We start from the raw sequence: 12,785 nt of genomic DNA on the forward strand, positions 1-12,785 counted from the left end.
TTTGAAACTGTATTCTTACAAATGTTAAAAATAAAGATTTGACCTTGTTACTCTCAGTATTACAGATTCTTAATCCTCAATGGAAGTGACCCATTTTATTGTTCCAAGTTCCCTGTTCAATGGGTACACCTGAAACTGGTTTGTTTCCAGCAAACCTCTCTCTTCACTTGATGCTATCTTCTTTAGTTGATGTCTCCTCATGCAATATAACTTGTGAACACAATTCATTTTTCCTTAACATGCATTCTTTAATCTCTTGCATTCAATGGCCTTGTAGTCTGACACCTTAAAGCATTGTTAAGGAGCTTTCCTCTAGCCAACTTCAATGCCAGCCAAGACTTATTTTCATCTGCCTTGACTGCTCTGGAGACTATTGAGCTGCTCTGCTGATGTCACAAGAATTTTTCTCTCTGAATGGAAAACACTTGACCACTCCCTAACCTTCTGAAAGATTCTATCTTTCCAGAGCAATATCTCCCTGTTTCCCAGGTCATCTTACAGGAAACAACCCAATTTCTTTCATCACTTCTATGCTTTATTTTCTAAAGCACCACCCTATTCACCTCAGTTTCCTCCTTAAAAAACCTCATTTAAATCTAAACAAATTGAGGCCACCAAGTACTACACACATAACTCAAAACATGAAACTAAAACCGGTTCCCATTTTTAAAGAGGTCACATTATAAATGTCACCACTAGGCACAAAGTGGTGCAACACCACAACCGTACATCTTTGAAGTGAGAGAAGGAAATAGTGCTGCCTCCAAAGTGAATCACAGTGGCTGCAGTGAGCCTCCCACTCAAACTACCTCAGTACCAGTCTTGGGTCTGCTCCAGCTGGTATCCCAGCCTTCCCAACCCCGGCAATCAGTGCAGACATTGATGATGATGTGCACAGAACCCAAAGTATTTTCATACAACAAACATTAAGAAACAGTAAAAAAAAGGATACTGCTTTAAAAGCTATGAAGGTAGAGATCTGACTGTACCTGTGCATAATTCATTAAAGCAGCACAATGAGAGAGAGCAGTTAAAGCAAAGAGCATCATAAGATTTACTCCTAATTTTGACTAATTATGGCTTAATGAAAAATCTTCAAAAAACTACAAAATTAATCTTCATAATCATGGTCAATTTTCAGTGAATATTCAATTGAGACTGTCGACCAAATGTAGTACAAGGCTCTGCATGGTCACAAAATGAAATAATCATTCTATCAGCATTAGCTCAATTCAAGTCCAACTTCTGCCATTTCAAATTCGTGAGAAGCTTCAAGTTCCCTTTATCATTTAAAAGTATTATAAAAATAATGTGCTTACCTTCAATCCATAGCAGAATGCAGCAAAAACATTCAGCTGTACAGTTTGCTGCTTTGATCCTTTAGTTTGTTTTATGGATTCTGTAAATTGATCCAATATCTGCGCTCTAGGGAAAAGTGATATGATGAATATTTTATGAAAATTTCCAACCGTTGCCTATGGACTTTGATAATTATATTGGAAGGTTATATTGAAACTAAAATCTAAACAATAATCCCAATATATGCTGTTGAAATATTGAGAGTTTAAGTATGAGTATGATATTAATATTCCTCATTGGTGCAAGTAGATATAAGTTTCTATTTAAAAATTAATCTTTTTGAAAGAAGTCTGAAAAAGCACACTGAAAATTAAGAGAGCTAAAAACAAATAGAACAGATAAAATTAAGGGTTTGTTGTAAACTAAGTCAAAGCAGGACAAATTAACAAACTGGATTTTGAAGTTTTTCAAAAGCCAGTGTATAAATATTAATTAGATTGTTTCAACACCTGATTTTCTATTCACTACAATTCTGTTTTGCATTTGCAAAATACATGGAATCCAGTACATGGCATAAAAGCTATAATCAATCTGTAGCATGCAGCATTGTCGACATGGAATCACCGACAAAGCTAAAAAAAGACAAAATAATCATTTGCACAATAATGTTCAGGGAAGTATATCATATTACCAAAGGAAGGGATAATTTTGCAATTAAAATGATCTTAACAGTTACTGTACAAATTCATAGAATAATATTTGAACTTAACAAATGTTCATTTAAGATCCAAGGCATAAATTCTAAAAATTAATACCTGTGTTTAACATCCAAACAAGGGAATATCACTCCAAAAAGCTCAACTGCTGCTCGGATCATAGATAGTACTGGAGGAAGAGGTGTAGGTACAAGTTCCTCATCTGCTAATCTCTGATAGATGGTAAAGGGATCATGTTCAAGGCTTCCACCTCCCAACATACCACCTAATTTTAACTGTTCAAGGGAAATAGAGAATATTAAACATCTACAAAAACAGTACGTACAACTAAATATATGTGAATTTAACTGAATTTACATTTAGTTTGGTAAAGACTTTTGTTTGAAAAAGTTAACTGATAAGCAGCATAAACAGAACAAGCTTCTTCCAAGATTTTCCATATCAGGTCTACTAATTAGGATTAATTCTCAAGTGGGATCAAGGTAGGGTGCTTCGCATAGTCCAATTTCAGGAGAAATATTACTCCTTTCAATTGCTTTGGAGTTCAGGCATCAACCAAGAAGGAAGACGAAGAGATTGTGAAGGTTGATGCAGCTTTCAGAGAATGTGCTGCCCAGTACTGCGCTCAGTACTCCATGTGTGGTCTAACCAAGCCTTTGCATGGTTGAAGCACGATTTTTGCCCTGTATTCCTATCCTCTAACATGAAAGCCAAGATTTCATTTGTCTTACTAATTGTTTTCTGTACCCATTTACAACATTTTAATCATCTTCATACCTGCATTGCCTTGCACTCCTCTACTCTCATCATTAAATCTCTCCCCTAACTCTAAGGTTAGGTCCAAAGTAGATGACCTGACCAAGACCCTATAAACATTACAATGAGGGAACAGTTCCTGAACCAAGGCTACTTTATCAAATCAAATTTGGGGCATTTGCACTTCTCTAAAACCAGAGAACAGAATCTCCCAACCTGGAGATTTGTCACTTTTTTAAAAAAATTTCTTTAATGCTGTTTTCTTGATAGTGTTAATTTTGAATCTCAGATTCGATAATAGTTTACTCAGCTATCTGGCATCCACCACAGTAAGCATTGATACAGTGTAGTAATTATCATAATTGTCATGAGATAAATAATTCTGGAATATTACAAATCTGGCTCAGGCACAAGGACATCTCATTGCAGAAGACGAAAGAGACTTAAGCTTTTATCTGAAAAATGAAGTAGTCAGAGCAGCGGAGATGTGAGGACCACAAGATAGGCAGTCAAAGCAGAGTTGGTGTGATTACAGACATGGGGAGGAAGAGTTGTACAAGGCAGCAATCACTCTGCTTAGGGTCTTTCAATTTGGTCACTGGTCAGGGACAGGTTGGTGCATCTGTAAGAGAGTCATGTAAGAGGATTTAGAGTGCAGGAGTGTCAGTTCTGCAATTGTCCAAAAGGTACATGGTCCTCTCAGCCTGTTTGGATTAGTAGAAGGGCTGCAGGGTGTATGTACAAACTGACCATGACACTGTAGTAGGTCAGTTAAGTGGGAAGAGCAACAAAGAATGTAGTAATACTGGATGACAGCATAGCAAGGCAGATTAGAGCAGTGTGTGAAAGTCCAGCAGGCTGTTGCCTGTCCAATGCCAAAGTTTGCTGAGGGCTGCAAAGGAACATGCAGTTTGAAGGTCCAATGATTGTGGCTCATGTCGGAACTACAACAGGTAGAACTGGAAAGAGGCTCTGCATACAGCATATGAACAGCTCGGCAATAATTTGGAAACCACAGCCTCAAAATTATATTCCTTAGATAATTACTTCAACCGTGTGAAATTAGAGACGAATAGATGGCACAAAGACTGGTGCGGGTAAAGTGTGTTCTGGATCATGGGAAACGGTACCAGTACTGAGGAAAGCGTAACATTGAGAAGTTTGACACTTAAACTGTGCTAAGACCAATGTTCTTCCAAACTTCATGACTAGGGCAATAGGAAAGGTTTTAACCGAAACAACAGAAGTTAAATGGATCAAAAGTTGCAAGGTATAGTATACCTAAGGGGAAAAAGTAAGTTGGCAAATGGGGTTCAGAAATTGCAGGAAGAGGGGAAAAAAAAGCCTGGGAGTAAATCAACAATCAAAACTAGATGCTACGATTAACAAAAGGGACAAATCTTAAGGCTCCATATCTTAAAAAAAAGAGCTTTCATAGTATAATAAAGGAATTGATTACACTTTGAAGAAAATCAGTACAATCTCATGGCAATTCAGAGAGACATCTTCAGAATGACAAGGATTGGGTCCTGAATATTAAGAGATTTATGACATTAAGAAAAATAGGAAGCTAGATAAACATGGAGGGGAATTACTGATCAACCAAGAACAGCATTTGTGCCATATTTCGAGGGGACTTTGGTTCAGAAAATCAGAATACATAATTGGTTTGTGCTGAACTAAGCTACAGTAGAACAAGGAACTCATTAGTCGGAGTGGTTCACAGAGTACTTAACAATAACTACAAGATGTTACAATTATACAAGAAGAAATATTGGGTGCTTGCGATAAAGGGATATTAAAAGTCATGAGTGGCCTTAATTGACATAAACTAGAAAAGGTGAATTGGCAGGAATAGCCTGGATGAGGAATTCATAGAATGCTTTTGAGAGAATTTCTTAGAGTAGAATGTTTTGGATTCACCAGACAACAGGTTATATTGAGCTTGGTATTGTGTAATGTGACAGGATGAACTAATCACCTCAGACTTAGTGAACCCCTCAGTAGCAGAGATCACAATATGCATGAATTTTACACCCAATTCAAAAGAGAAAATTGGGTGTCTTTTAAAGCAAAATAAGGGGAATCAGGAGCATAAAAGCTGAGCTAGCTGAAGTGAACTGACATTTTAGACAAGGAGATCGATCAATAGAGATAAAGTAGAAGATATTTAAGGGGACATTACTAAACACTCAATTAGTACACTGCCACTAAAAATAAAAAAATCCTATTCTTTGTTAGGGAAAGCACCATACTTAAGAAAAAAGACATATAATTACATAAAGATGAAACAGGTTAGTCGACTGGTCAAAATATAAAGAACTGCAGAGAATGACAAAAGGTTAACCTGGAGGAAGAAATGAGAAGGTTATGAGAAGAACGTAAAAATCAATACTGAGTTTTTATAAATATTTATCAAAGAAAAAGGGCAAGTAAAATGAGTGTCAGTCCTCAAGAGAGTGAGAACAGGGAGTTAATAGTAAATTACATGGAAATGGTGGTTGAAATGAACAAATATTATGCTTCTGTCTTCACTACTGAGAATCCAAAACACATTTCAATAATAACTATCAGTCAAAAGGTAGAACTTCGTGAAAATACAAGAAAATAATGGTACTTAGCAAACTGATTGAGTTGCAGGCTGCCAGACATTTAAAAAAATGCATCTTTATTTGAATGATAGAATATGACAAATGAACTCCCACAGTGGTCTGTGCTGGGTCTCAACTTTTTACAATTTAATGACTTAGATGAGGGGAGTGAAGGCATGGTAGCAACAGTTTCCCATCATTTGTGAATATCTTCTAAAGAACATAAAGTTGCAGATGGACAGGTTGAGTGAATGAGCAAAAATCTGACAGTTGCTCATATTCTAATAGTGGATATAAGAGAAACATCTTTACCAAGAAAATGTTTGAAAAATAGAATATTGAATCACAAAATGAGTTGATGAAGTAAAGCATATGATGATATGGTGAATAAAGACGAAAAGTACATCCACATTGCCAAACACTAATTGTTTCTATGCTGTAGAATTATTAAATTATTTGTTATCTCACCTCACCTGTTTGAGCCTAAACAGGGGATCTTATTTTTGACAATAGTTTGGCTGTGAGGCCACAGAGTCGTAAAGGGGTGTTTTTGCTCAACTGCTCTAACTGATTGTTGAGCTTCTGAAGATTGAAGCAAATTCAATACTTTCTTACTACTCAATACCTTTGGCCTCTTTCTATTTTTAATATTAAACTGATAGGAAAACCTCAATCTTTAAAGCAACTCTCCTGTGGTAAAATTATTACAAGGTTCTCAAACATGGAAGCGAGATACTTTTCAAAGCATTGCCCATCAAGTGTTACTTTCATTTACTATACCTGCTCCTCGATAAATCGATGATCAGTTTCTTGCAACCAGGCTCCAAGTAGCAGAGCATCGTCCTGATGACAAAGGGATGGAAGCAAGAACGTAGCAGCAAACATTTGATTATCAGCCAGAGTCAATTCCGCAATCAACTCTTTCAGAACAGAATTAAAAATCCCTTTGATGAAAAACATAAATTTTCAAGAAGTTATTCAACAGACATTTCTTTGTTATACAAATCATAGCATGATTATTAGACCATATTAATCTACCATGTCTATAAAGTCATCAAATGACAATATGGGGTATTTTTTGATTTTGTTAGAATCAGGCTTCTATTCACATTGAAATAAACAATTGCACAAATATAATTTTAAATTATCCAATATTTATAAACTATGTAAATGACAGTGTGAAGTTTTCTTAGAATATTTGCAATATTAGATAATTTGTATGATGCTAAAATTAAATATGAATCAACTTGGATAAGTTTTGCACTTCTCATGATTTCAGAATGTTCGAAATGCTTTAAACTCAGTGAAGTACATTTCAATTTTAAATCACTAGCAATGTCAGCACGCAAAAAGATAATAATGAGATCAAGAAGGATGATTTCAAGAGAATTGAAATTATTTTTCTTACGTTCATACACTTGGTTTACATTTGGACATAGGTTTCCAAACATGGCACGTGCAAGGCTGAATAAGAACTGTTAACAGTTATGAGAAAGTGGGAGGCAAGATGTACCCAGATTCCAGAGTGTTCAGAGACTCAAAATAACCTATAAAACTGGTGGGATTTTCGCTTTGTTGGCAATGATGTTTACTTTGTGATTTGTTTATGTATGTGACATTACTATTATAGTTAAGGATATATAAAGTAGGGTGCAAGAAGAAATGCAATAGTGGCTGTGAATGAATTTGTTTTGCTGTGATGCAAGTTGGTAGAACATTTTTGGTCCAAGTGAATGAAAAAATTAAATGGGGTGGGGAAATTTTGTGTTGCCTATAAGAATTACACAAAATTAATTGACTTTTGATCTGGAAGAACCACAGTCACTTAAGATGTTGAAGGTTTGAGAGTGTGCGCTGTCATTTTTTACTGCTTGCCCAAAACTACCGATAATGTTTTATTAGAAAAAAACTGCATAAGTTGTGTCTGTGAGAGTGGCAGTGACTACAAAAATGTTCTCTGTGCTAGTTTACTCAATTACTAGTACATGTTGCACATAAATACAAATGGATCAAAGAGCAACAGAATGCATCTAGAACAAGAATTCAATAATATGACAAAGATACTTTATGTTTGGTCTAATTTCCTGCCAATGCAATTTAGTTCAGAGTTGATAAAACGCAATATTTTATCAATATTTTTAACAAAATGCACAAAAAAAATCAAAGGTAACGCATAATTTAAATGTTAGCTTATAGAGTTGTTATAACTACTGAAAAAATGATTATATTGCAAGGCAGTTAATTGCTGACTTCTTCATTAAAATGCAGAACGAATTAAATATTAACAAAATATTGAATATGTAATATATGTGCAAATCTACCTTCAGGTTAGGATTAAATTCCAGGTGGCTGGAAGCATTACCTGCTTAGAATTGGAACATGAATAGGCCATTCAGTCCTTCCAGCCTGCTCTGTCTTCAACTGAATCATGGCTGATTATCGAACTCAATAAAATAAAAATGACCTTATCGTCAAATGCCTTGATGTCGTTAACATCTACAAAATTTATTGATCCCTACCTTGAAGTTATGTGATGACCAAGCTTCCACAGCCCTCTGGGTTACAGAATTCCAAACAGTCAACATGGTCCAAGTGAAGAAATGCCTCCTCATTTCACTCCCAAATGGGTTGCCCCTTATTCTGAGACTGTGTTCAGTAACTAGAGATCCCACCCCAGCCAATGGAAATATTCTTTCTGCATTTACCTTGTCTACCTTTTACAAATTTTCTAAGATCTAGTTTAAAATACCTCTCATTCTTGTAAATTCCAGAGAAAACATAAACAGAAGTCATCTGAGGAATTACTCTTGTAAGCTTCCACTACACTTGCTCAAGGAAACTCCACACCATACTCTACGTGCAGTCTCACGAACGTTCTACACAACTGAAGCAACAAATCTTTATTCCTGTGCTTGAATCTTTTTGCAATAAAGGCCATACCATTTATCTTCACAATTAGCAGTAATACTTGTGTGCTAGCTTTCAGTGACTTATGAATAATAAGACCTAGGTCCTTTGTGAAGTGTTGCTATCCAAATCTCTCAACCATTTAAGAAATGCTTTGCACCTCAGTTCCTCATAGCAAAATGGACAACTTCACACTTATCCACATCACCTTCCATGTTTTTGCCCACTCACTCAGCCTGACCAAATCACCTTGAGCTTCTTAGCATTACCGTCATAAACACACACTCCCACCTAGTGTCATATTATTCATAAACTTGGAAAAAATATAATTGGTCCCATGTCAATTCACGTTCAAGTCTTCAAGGCAGAAATGGATAAACTCTTGATCTCGCAAGGAATTAAGGGCTATGGGGAGAGTGCAGGTAAGCAGAGTTGAAATGCCCATCAGCCATGATTAAATGGCAGAGTGGACTCAATGGGCTTAAAGGCCTTACTTCCACTCCTATGCCTTATGGTCTTTATTTATATATATATATGATGTCGAAGTGCAAGTGTTGGATTGGGGCAGACCAAGTCAAAAATCACAAGACACCAGGTTATAGTCCAAACTATCGGATTCTGCTTCTACTGTCTTTTGCAGATGACAGTTCCAAAAACGTACAATCTACTGTGAGAAAGGAATTGTCTTTAAATGGATAATCACTTATTTCAATGAGGTGGCCAGTGAAATAACAAAAAATACCTCAGAAATCACATAATTCTTTACTGGGCCATAAAATTATTTCAGTAAAATATGTTCTGTTGCCTACTGGTTATGTTAAAAACTTCCGGGTTTCACAAGAAGTACTGGAACAAATCTGATTCAGTCATGAATAAGAGAAAGACATTGAGTTTGACTTCTGTTCTTTTAGTGTGACCACTTATCACTGATATGGCCAGGAATTAACAAGGATAATAAAACAAAACAAGTTGAATTATATTAGGAGCTGTAGGAGCAAAGAAATAAAGCTTGATCAGTTTTACTAAAGAATTAACAACTAGTGAAAATATAGTCAAAGCAGTTTGAAGAAGGATTTGCTCACAGTGGAATCAGTATTGCTCGGACACCAAATGATGAATAAAGGGAGGGGGTGATGCATACAGCAGTATGTAGTGAAACAGCACTTACACATAATACAGTCTCAATACATTTTACAGAAGAATTATGGAAAAAGATTTGACATCAAGCCATGTTAATGAGAAACTAGACCAAAAACCTGGTCAAAGAAGCAAGCTTTAAGGAGTGCCTTAAAGTAGAAAGCAAGGTGAAGAGATTTAGGAGGAATTTCAGAACATATATTATCGGACCATGAAGCCTGATGAAGGGCTTATGCCCGAAATGTAGATTTTCCTGCTTTTTGGATGCTGCCTGACCGGCTGTGTTTTTTCAGCACCACACTCTTGACAAAATTTGATATCAGAGCATTCTTGGAAATTGACTCAATTTCAGATAATGTTGAGGACAGACAACATTTATGTGGAGGGAAGAAAAAAAAGAGGGCTGAAGGTTGATCTTCCAGGGACAGAAGTAATGGTACAAGAGCATTAAAGGAAGTACTGCATATGCACTGCAGATGATTGTCTGTATCCACTACATTGGAAGCAGATTAAATCAGACAAATACAAATTCTGGTGGTGGTGGTCATGAATTGCTGGGAGCAAAATTTCATGATCAAAAATGTCAAAAGCAGTACACAGATTGGGAAGGGCAAAAAGCATCACAGATTCTCTATGTTACCTCTTACACCTACACAGAAATTGTTCCTGGACTATGGTGGGAGAGGCAATCTGCTCAATTGGATAAATTCAAACAAGATCATCATAGAAAGATGAACTCAAATTTAAGACATGGCAATGAGCCAGAACTTATGAAAAATAAGGGAAGTTGAAGTAGGATAAATAGTTCCCAAAGGTAAAAAAGGTCAAAGTTCGCTTTATTTTGAGAGGAGTGATTATATCATTTTAATTAATGTGTGCATTGATAGGGGGACACCAATAATTTCTATCAATAGGAAACCAATGTGGTCAACAAATTTGAGAAATAGTGTTCAGAAAGCAAGAGCTCAGAGAGCACGAGGAAAAATAGGAAAAAACCCAGAGAAAGATATATCAAAATGATTTGCTGGTCTGATTTTTTTTTCCCCAGAGAGAATTATGTTTCCTTTGATCTACAAAAAATCCAGGAAAAAAGGCTTCATTTTGGAAAATCAATTGAAGAAGGTCGGGAGGGGATAGTGGCAAAAGGTTTGGAGGATAAGCATTGGGAATGACTTCTTGGTTTACAAATTCACATTTCCTGATTTATTACGTTAACAGTCCTTTGGTATTATGACAGTTTTCCTCCTGGCTATTTAGTTTGCAATGTTACGTGAATTTTATAAATCTTCACTTGTAACTGTAGTATTTAATTAGTTCACTAAACAGTTATTTTGCTGCTTATTGGGCTATGGATTTGTTGTCAATTATATTCAATTAGTTATATTCATTGCTTTTGTATCATATCCAAGGATTGTCTGCATTCCCCAATTCTGATGAAGACACTACTTTTCCTTCAAAGTACCAGGAAAATAGAATTCCACTGGAGAAGGGAAACAGAGATTTGATCCAACAACAAGACCACCTTAACTGACAATGGTGTGTGTGAATCAGATAATTCAGACTGAAATTATTAACTTCTACCAGACTCACCTTCACAATCTTTGGTCGGCAGCAGAGCCAAAACCTCATACAACCTTTGTCTAAACACCACTGAAACACTCTTCAAAGGAGTTCCATATGATTTGTTAAGCGCAGGTAGTCTGTAATTATTTATTAAATATTTATCATTTATCACCTCAAAGCATCAAGCCAACTATTGCAGAAACAAAATCAAGACATGAAATTGTTTTGTTATTTATTCTTATAAGTTCATTTACAAGCATTTTTATCACCAAAAAACAACCCAGTCTTCAATGTCATTAAAAGAAAATAAAAGCCAAAACACAAAAAAAATCCAACTGTCCAGCTAATAGCAGATTCAACCAATGCAGTGGATTTGGGATAACATCAAGGGAAATGTTAACTCTAATTATGCCAATGTCAAGAAACATTGTTAATTCAAACATTATGAATAATACGCATAACACAAACACAATGCGAACAGTAAACCACTTTTTTTCTGTGGAAGACATTTTTTTGCTGAAATTCCTTAACAAAAATAACATTTCATCAACGATGCAGTTACAACATCCTCATGCAATTCTTATAACAAAAAGAATGCACAATACTTAAAAATACAGACATCTCAAATAATTTGCTGTTTCATAACTTACTTTGTTGATAAAGCTACAGCGAAGGTAAGGAGTGGTAGGAGTCTCTCAGTTACATCATCAGTCAATAAATCTTTGCAATACAACATAAAGCACTTCATTGCTGAAATAAAATAAATACAAAACTAAATTATCAGTCTAAGAATATTTGTTTCAAACTCTACTCAAAAATGCTGAGTGAAGTTGCAACTGTAAAAATAATTACAAAACAAAACAAGCAAAGAAAAACAAAGTGCTATCCACGTACAGAACTGTATCAAGATTCTTTTTGGCTACTGAGACAATGGAAATTTACAACTTCTCCGTTCGTTTCAGTAGAACATATTCCAAAATAAGACATATGAGACAATTGCCACGGCCTTGTAAGAAACCAGAACCTCAAATCAGTTTCTTTTTTTACTCAGGTAAACAATCCCCACAAAATTCATCTTTCAGCCAGAAGGGATAATTTGCCATTATCACTATTTCAGCTTTTTGTTTTCCCAAAGAGGGAAACAAAATTCTTCGTGGACACAAGTTAAATAATGACAATGAGGAAAAAGAAAATAATATATTTGTTCAGATATAAACTGGACGTAAGTTTACTCGTTGAGCTGGAAGGTTTGTTTTCAGACGTCTCATCACGATAATAAGTAACATGATCAGTGACCCTCTGGTGAAGCACTGGCGGCATAGCCCGCCTTTCATTTGTGTTTCGGTTTCCTTGGGTTGGTGATGTCATTTCCTGTTCTTTTTCTCAGGGTGTGGTAAATGGGATCCAAGTCAATGTGTTAGTTGATAGAGTTCCGTTGGAATACCATGCTTTTAGGAATTCTTGTGCGCGTCTCTCTTTGGCTTGTCCTAAGATGGAAGTGTTGTCCCAATCAAAGTGATAATTTCCTCATCTGCATGTAAAGATACTAGCAAGAGTGGGTCATGTCTTTTTGTGGCTAGTTGATGTTCATGTATCGTGGTGGCTAGTTTTCTGCCTGTTTGTCCAATGTAGCATTTGTTACCGTTCTTGCGAGGTATTTTGGAAATGAATTAATTTTGCTTGTTGTCTGTATAGGGTCTTTCAGGAACTACGTAGAGCAGAGGAAAATCACCAGTACAATGTATTCAACAAGAATGGGTACCCAACGAACATAGTCCACAGATTTCTCAGCAACAAACTCAAACAAGCAGACAAA

The 12,785-nt window shown here is 35.9% G+C and overlaps 1 protein-coding gene across 3 annotated transcripts in view; it reads right to left on the reverse strand.

Moving 5' to 3' along the window:
* Positions 1–12,785, reverse strand: part of heatr5a (HEAT repeat containing 5a) — a 132,799-nt gene that overhangs the window by 75,189 nt on the left and 44,825 nt on the right. For all 3 annotated transcript variants that reach the window (XM_060829040.1, XM_060829038.1, XM_060829039.1), the window contains exons 13-17: positions 11,620–11,719; positions 10,997–11,106; positions 6,143–6,306; positions 2,115–2,290; positions 1,320–1,425 (exon numbers count right to left, since the gene is read on the reverse strand). In XM_060829040.1, coding sequence (XP_060685023.1) covers positions 1,320–1,425; positions 2,115–2,290; positions 6,143–6,306; positions 10,997–11,106; positions 11,620–11,719 — 656 coding nt within the window. The remainder of the gene's footprint in view (positions 1–1,319; positions 1,426–2,114; positions 2,291–6,142; positions 6,307–10,996; positions 11,107–11,619; positions 11,720–12,785) is intronic.

The sequence above is a fragment of the Hemiscyllium ocellatum genome, chromosome 8, assembly GCF_020745735.1.
Source record: "Hemiscyllium ocellatum isolate sHemOce1 chromosome 8, sHemOce1.pat.X.cur, whole genome shotgun sequence".
Classification (NCBI taxonomy): domain Eukaryota; kingdom Metazoa; phylum Chordata; class Chondrichthyes; order Orectolobiformes; family Hemiscylliidae; genus Hemiscyllium; species Hemiscyllium ocellatum.